General features: G+C 42.2%; 1 protein-coding gene across 2 annotated transcripts in view; it reads left to right on the forward strand.

Annotated features, from left to right (window-relative positions):
* Positions 1-7,995, forward strand: part of ARNT2 (aryl hydrocarbon receptor nuclear translocator 2) — a 174,447-nt gene that overhangs the window by 33,998 nt on the left and 132,454 nt on the right. For both annotated transcript variants that reach the window (XM_019504098.1, XM_019504099.1), the window contains exon 2: positions 1,256-1,367. In XM_019504098.1, coding sequence (XP_019359643.1) covers positions 1,258-1,367 — 110 coding nt within the window. In that variant the 5' untranslated portion in view covers positions 1,256-1,257. The remainder of the gene's footprint in view (positions 1-1,255; positions 1,368-7,995) is intronic.

A 7,995-nucleotide genomic window follows, 5' to 3' on the forward strand; every position in this document is an offset into this window, starting at 1 on the left:
GGCTCATGTTCATCTTGTGGTCAATGATGACCCCCCAAGTCCCTTTCATCCGTAGCGCTAGCCAGCGTAGCACTGCTGAGTCTATAAGGATGCTGCAGGTTTTTCTTCCCAAGGTGGAGAACCTTGCATTTTTCAGTGTTAAACACCATCAGGTTCTCGTCCGCCCATTTGCTGAGCCTGTCCAAGTCAGACTGGATCACCCGCCTGTCTTCTGGCGTGGATGCTTTAGTTCTGTTTTGCTTCCTCTGAGTACATTAGGCACCATCGCTTATTTCACCTCGATATTTCCACGCTGACAAAAATCCCTCTAGGAAAACATAATGATTGAAGACTACTCTTCATTGACAGCTCCTGTAAAGTGGGGAATAAAAGTATGGTGATGCAATAGATCAGAGGTTTGAAACACATGGGGTATTTATATATGTGCTCCAGGAGTGGTGGCGGTAGTGGGACACACTTTAATTAAAGCAGCTCCGAGAGCCGCTCTAATTAAAGCGCCCAGAGCGTCTCATGCATCGTTGTGCTGAAAAATGACGGCGGGGGTGCTTTGACTAAAGCTTATCACAAACTTCAGTTAAAGCACTTTGGCTGCCGTTTTTCAGCGTGGAGATGCTGATATACTAGAGTCTGCTGGAGTGTGATAATTACCATGGTCCACGAAACTCAACTAATTAAGTTTGCTCCAGTGTGCTGTAGTTACTCTGCCACTCATGTATAGGTGTCCACGGCTTGTAAGCTGGATCTGGCCTGTATAGCCAGTCCACCTAGCCCTGGTAAATTGGTAGGGGATATGGCATGCTGTGAAATACAGGGCCATTTGGCCGATGGCTGTGCCCTTGCCCTTACTGCTGCCACGGCCAAACCACTTGCAGATGCTGGACCTGCTGCTGCTATGGTGGCTGCAGTGCCTGCCCATGTGCCCTGCGCTGGGTCTGGTCTGTGAGGAGTCCTGCAGTCCAGATCCAACCTGGGGCCCCAGGTGAGTTTGATAACCCTGCAATAGATGAATAAAATAGGGAGGTTCCCACAGACTGTTTAGTCTCTTTCCAAGTGCATATCAGGTGGCTATTGACAAAAATAGAGGTTCTTTCAAGGCTGTTGAGACTTTGCCAGCATTTGTACAATCATTAAACTATATTTTCATTTAGAAATGACATTTTTCCCTGCACTGATAACTCTGGAAATGGCTTTTCTATGCTTCATTATTTAAACTTGCTCCTTTCACATTGGACCACATGATTTTTCTACATTGCAGAAATGGCTTCAGATATTCCTGGATCGGTGACATTGCCAGTCGCCCCTATGGCAGCAGGACAGGTGAGAATGGCAGGATCCATGCCTTCCAGAGGAGGAAAGAGACGTTCTGGGTAAGCTGTTTTCTTTGCTCAGAGATGAAACTGAAAACTAGTTTTATTACTTTGTCAAATGCATATGTGGAAAGATACAAAAAGCACCAAAACATGCCACTTTACTTCAAACTTGGCACGCTCCCACTGAGTGGGGCTTTTTTGCACTTTTATCTAATAGTTGATTGACTCAGTTATTAGATACAAGTGCCAAAAAGCCCTGCTGAAGCACCTCTTAGCAATGGAATTAAATAGGCACGCAGTTGAAGTGTGTGGAGCACTAATGCATTGTGATCCTTTGACTTGCTCTGTCTAGAATTCTTCCACATGCTGACATAACTGCATAAAGATGATCTTACAAGTTCACAAAATGGCCCTCGGTAAACTTAACGCTTTTATTTTTAAACTGTTCTTTAAAATTCCTTTCAAGCTTCTGCTTTAAGAGAGAGAAAGTGTTTAACAGTTTTTAATGACTACATTGCATCTATAACTGGCTTGGACTCTTAAGTGACCAGACAGATGATATTTCTATTGAGCAGCTATAGGTCAGGTGGTAATGCTGTTTATTCTGTCATAATGGACAATGATTGATGTTGGTTGCTCAGTGTGAAGTCTGCTGGTCATATAAAGTATTGACTTGATGAGAGGGGTCTTGAGTTTTAAATATTTCCTTTTAAGTGTCTTCATGTATGCAAGTAAATGGGATGTGGGAGGGGGCAGAGGGGAGGTAAAATCAAGTTGAAATCTGTAATTAATATTCACTTTTTCTGAAGTGGCTATTCTAGGTTTGCTGCTCCGCAGAAGGCACTGTGGTATCAGTGGTCCATAGGTCTAGATCAGTGGTTGCAACCTTGTCTGACTGCAAGCTGGAGTGACCCAATTTGGGTCAGAAGTAGGCAGTTGGGCAAGTGCTAGGACCAGCTGGCAGCCACTGCTTCTCCTTGTGACGGAATAGGGAGAGTGCCCACAGCTGTTGAAGCTCCATGCTACCGAATACCATCAAAGCTTCATATCCTCAGGTTGAATCCAGTGGCTCTGCAGGCCATACGTTGCCATCTCCTGGTCTAGATTAGCAGGCCTTCTGCAAGGTGTAAGAAGAGAGCATCATGGAGCGTTTATATTCATACCACAAAGGAAAAAATTCCTTCTGTGCAGAATTCATTGTAGTTTCTCTTTGAGAAAAGCTAAAACTAATACTCTGTTCATACTCCCTGGTGATATGTCTTTGCACACCAAAATCCTTGGGCACTTTAGAAAAGAACACCTCTGAGCATATGCAAAGGAATTCAGTCAAACAAAGCCCACTTTTCCAACAGAGGTATCTTAGAAAATTTGGGGGGGGGGGGTTGGGTTTTTTTTTCCCCTTAGGATTGCTGATGTATGCTGGCAAACTAATTGTAGTTCTGGCCTGAATAGCTTAGTCTCATTGTCCATCTGCAATGTAGATATCAGTTTTCCTAGCTGTTAGTGAAACTTGTTTTTCTTCTGTATGAATTATACCAAATATTTGGCAGAAAAGTGGCAGCATAGAAATGCATAATGTATTGTTGAGGACTATTCAAGTATTACACTGGTTTAAATGAATTTATTTGGTTTAAACTGGGGTTTTATAAGTGGTGGGGTTTTTTTTAAACACTTATCTGTGTAGGACCTGTTTGCACCTTAGGCTTCTTGCTATATTAGTTTGTTTGCTATTTCTACTTACTTTTCTTTTAAGGGCTCAGTGATTTTTAGCTTTAGGTCACCAGGTAATTTTTGTCTTTTCTGTGACCTGTTTTCATGCTTGCCTATTACTTCCCTCTCCACCCTTCACCTCACAATAACTATATCACACCATTTCTTGTCTATCCCAAAGGGTAGTAATCAGTTCTAAGCTCAAAGTCTAGTTGGTGGTACCCCAGGGATCCGTCCTGGGGCCAGTTCTGTTCAATATTTTCATCAGCGACCTGGAAGATGAGGATGGAGTGCACCTTCAGCAAGTTTGTAGCTGACACCAAGCTGGGTGGAGTTGTAGGTACACTGGAGGGTAGAGCTAGAATTCAGAGAGAGCTTGACAAATTGGAGGACTGGACCAAAGGAAGTCTCATGATGTTCAATAAGGACAAGTGCAAAGTCCTGTGCTTAAGATGGAACAATTCTATGCAGGACCGATACAGACTGGGGGCTGACTGGCTGGGCAGCAGCTCTACAGAAGAGGACCTGAGGGTTACAGTGGACAATAAGCTGAATATGAGCCAATAGTATGCCCTTGATGCCAAGAAGGCTAGCAGCATACTGGGCTGCATTAATAGGAGAGTTTCCAGAAGATTGAGGGAAGCGACTCTTCCCCTCTGTTCTCCAGATGTGGCCTCACCAGTGCTGTACTGTGTCCAGATTTGGGCCCCCTGCTACAGAAAAGATGTAGACAAACTGGAGAGAGGACCATGGGGGGCAGCAAAAATGGTTTGGGGGCTGGGGCACATGACTTCTGAGGAGAGGCTGAGGGAACTGGGCTTAATTAATGTGGACAAGAGAAGACTGAGAGGGGGTTTCATAACAGCCTTCAACTACTTGGAGGGGGGTTCCAAAGATGAGAGACGCAGCTTAGACTGTTCTCAGTGGTGACAGAAGACAGAACAAGGAGCAATGGTCTCAAGTTGCAGCAAGGGAAGTTGAGGTTAGATATTGGGAAGAATTTTCTCACTAGGACGGCAGTAAAACACCAAAACAGGTTACCCAGAGAGGTGGTGGTGGAAGCTCCATCCTTGGAGGTTTTCAAAACCTGGCTAGACAAAGCTTTGGCTGGGATGACTTATTTGGGGATGGTCCTGCTTTGAGCAGGGGGTTGGACTAGTTGACCTCCCAAGGTCCCTCCCCACCCTAATTTTCTATGATTTTATGATTTTCTCAAAACATTTTCCAAAACGACTTCCCAGCACAATCACTCTTTGCCCCCAAATTTCCCTTCTACCTTTTTTATGAACTTACACTGAACTGTTTCCATATATTTATCTGAAGGTATTTTTGCTGTAAATTTTGACTGTAGTTTTTTAATGTTGTTTACAATATATAGGTATCTTTTGTAATGTCATTTTATATCTGCTTATATCTGTGTACAGTAAGTGCATACTTTGTGTAAGGAAAATAAGACCTGTGTTGTCTCTTCAAAACAAAACAATCTAGTAGACCTCATTTTTAGTTATTTTTTTAATATGAAATTTAAATGAAGACCAAAGATGTGGTTTAGAAATGACGTCTTATTTTCTCAGAAGCTCCTTTTGGCTGACGTACAATCTGAATACAGGATCTTATTTCTTTGCATGAGAGGACTTTGCCATATTGTTTTTTCTTTTTATGTGCTGTATTGTGATTTGCTAAAGATTACATCTAGTTCTTTATTGTCTGATTTCTGTCTAATTCTAAACCATGCCCACTAGTGGAAGGCAGTCAGGCAGCATTACTTTTAAATCAGGGAATATGTGCAAGACCTTACACTTAGGTCAACCTAACCCTAGTTAGGTCACTCTAAGTGCCAATCTGTATGTACATTTGGGAAGGTTAGATTGGGCAAAAAAAAAGTGTGGCTTGATCTTTCATTTACCCAGGAAATGAACTACATAGATTGGGATAGCCCATGCCCCATCAAACCCATAATGTGTGCACATGTTTGGAGCACAGCACTGGGGCTGGGAAAGCAGAGCTGCTCACCGCAGCCCTAGCCTGATCCCCAGGGCTGTGCTTTTCCTACCCCTCACCCTGACAGGGCTCTTATTTAGCCCTCTGACAATTGCCCCCTCAACCCCCTGACCTGCTTGTTCCCCTGATTCTTCCAACCTCTCCCTCCCCTTTGTGGACCCACCAGCTCCCACAGACCTGCCAGAACCCATCTGTGGACCTGCCAGCCCCCCTGATCCTGCCCACCCACTCCTCTCACCCTGACTTACTCTAGATTGGGTTCTCCGCACTGGCGAATGTCTGCCCAGTTGGGACCCAATCTACACTCACTCTGTGTGATTAGAGATTGGGTCTGGGAACATCTGCACATGGCCAGTGGTTCCAAATCATGTATCTACTGTTAAAATGATATTGAAACTAATTTTGTGCAGCATTTTTACAAATGTTGCATTACATTGGCTAAGTTCATTGGGTTGATCTTTTTAAGCTGTCTTATTTTTTTTAAAAGGAAAAAAATACTTTTGGAATAAAGAATTATATCCTTTCAAAACATAGATAACCAAATATATATTAAAAAGTCTAGTATGTTAAAGACCTTCAGTGTAGAGCAGAACCTGGTATAAAGGGTTAGATGTACCTAACCATCTGCTTTTATTCCAGTAGCCCTCACAGTGAGGTAAGTGGTGGTGTCTTGATATAAGAATGAAACTGTGGCTAGTCCCTGAAGAGCTGACTACTGAAGAGAATAAGATCCATCTAACTAAATACACAGTAACATGACTAGTCTCACTTATTCCTTTGGGGCTGGTCCCACACTAAGGGCTACAAGATCAGGTCCTAAATATGTTGATACTCAGTTTTTTGTATCTTTCACTTTTTCCAATAATAATAAACTGGACCTAACATAATAAGAGTTACCGTTTTATCCTAATGGGAAAGTTCAGCCCTCAGCAAAGCTGAATATTTTGGCTGGGAATTCAGACAGTCCCTCAAGGCAAGGAGCTCCTAGCATTTCTCTTTCTTTTTCTCCAAGGAGAAGAAGTGGAGGAGTTGCACAGTGCAGTCCTGACTCTCTCCCCAGCCCCAGCACTGTCCAACTTGGCAATACCCAGGAGAAACTGGGGTTTGATCCAAATGCCTCGCCTTTAATTCCTCCATTAAAAATCTGACTTTACAGCTTTATTGGTTGTAGTCGCCACTAAGGTTGGGGAATGTTTGGTCTTCATAGACGATGATACTGCAACTGATTCTGTATGACAATAGTACAAAACCTTTGGGCCTATGTGAGGATTCACTGTGCTAAGAAAGAGGCAATTTTCACAAGAAGTTTGACTTCATGTAACAACGTGAAAAAATATAAACTTTCTGTAACACTGGAATTTGTATTCAGGATATTGGAGATGCATGGTTATTGTTAGAAGGGCAGAAAAGAGGGCGACACTAATTTAAAGATAATGTTGTGTAAGTGTAAATTGCTGGGAAAGTCTCATGCTACTGGTCTAAGCAAATACAGACTACTTAGAGATAGCGGTAGTGAAGGCAGCTTCATTATGGTATACCTGCTAGGTTGGCCATGAGGTAGTTATAGTGAGCATCAATATACAACCAGCTTATGTAGCCACTGGAGGTCAGTGTTGCTCCACAACAACACATGGAAAGGTTAGCTGTGCAGCAGGGGAAGTGCTTTTGAAACTGAAAATCAAGAGTAAAATGTCATTTTCGGTGACAACATTGATGATGGAATCTGACTTTAACCAGCTCAAATGCAGAAACCGCATCTTTTCATAAAGACTATTTAGAAAGGTGGTTTTCTCACCACTTCCTCTTAGAAATGAATAATCACTTTTACCATCTGGGAAATATGAATGTGTCTTTGCTAATAAGATTTCCAGCTCCTGTGCTTATTTTCTGGTTTTGATCTGATTGTACATTGATTATTGCCAGCCTAAAAACATCTCTTCTTAGAGAGGAGAGGAATCATTTTAAATCAAAATAGCAACTGGTGTTAGACAGTCAGATACTTGATGTTGCCTGGTGTCTAGCCCTTATCATGTTATGTTACTCACATTTCATAGTTTCTCTTTTCTCATTCTCAAATGGTTATTTTTTCCCTAGAGTAATTGTACCCTCAGTTCTCTAATTCTGTCTCTTTCTATTCATTGAAACTTTTTTTTAATATTAAGACTGGAATAAGTTTTTGTATGCATTTTGTAGTTTTCTGTGTGCCTGAACTATAATTTACATCACTTGTTATTGTAAAGATCTTCAGGGCATCAGAAATATCAGCGCAGATGTATAAAACAGGGCTGCAAACTTAAAGCTTTAATTTGGTCGTGGCTGGGGAGGGTAACAGCATTCCAGTCTTGAACCAGGGAATTGTGTAGGACCTGAATCAGATGCCAGTTGACCCAGCTGTGAAATGGCTACAGATTCTGGCGGACCCTAATCGCGCTAGCTTAATGGGCTGCTATGCTTAGTCAGGCTTTCAACTTTGACCTCTTGACAACTGTGTAATAGATTTGTCAGCATTTAATGACACTGATTTATTCAGTACAGCCCTGATCAGTAGCGTTTGAAACTTATTTCTGTCTAAGGGCTGATTGGTGGTGATCTGTCAATTAGGAACTACAACCACTAATTCACTTCATACAAGTGAAAAATACCACATTTGATAGTGGTCGGGACTAATTAGCAGCCAGTCATAGCAGAGAAGCCAAGAACCAAGTGGTTATAGAAAGCAGTAGGGTTTCTCTCTCTCACTCTTTATTGTGATTGCCTCTCCAGATTTGAGTAAAAGCATCTGAGCAAGTTGGTGTAAGGAAGCATGCACTGCTGTTATGTGACTGACAGAAGAATTCACTTGGCAAGGGCCAGATCCTAAGCCCATTCAAATAAATGGAAAAACTGTTGATTTCTTTGGGGTTTGGTTCAGGCTTCTGAGAGTCATTAATCTAGCATGTTTGACACAGCCATCCTTTTTTTTTTTTTTTTTGGG

The sequence above is a fragment of the Gavialis gangeticus genome, unplaced genomic scaffold (assembly GCF_001723915.1).
Source record: "Gavialis gangeticus isolate Ggan-Ray unplaced genomic scaffold, GavGan_comp1, whole genome shotgun sequence".
Lineage (NCBI taxonomy): Eukaryota > Metazoa > Chordata > Crocodylia > Gavialidae > Gavialis > Gavialis gangeticus.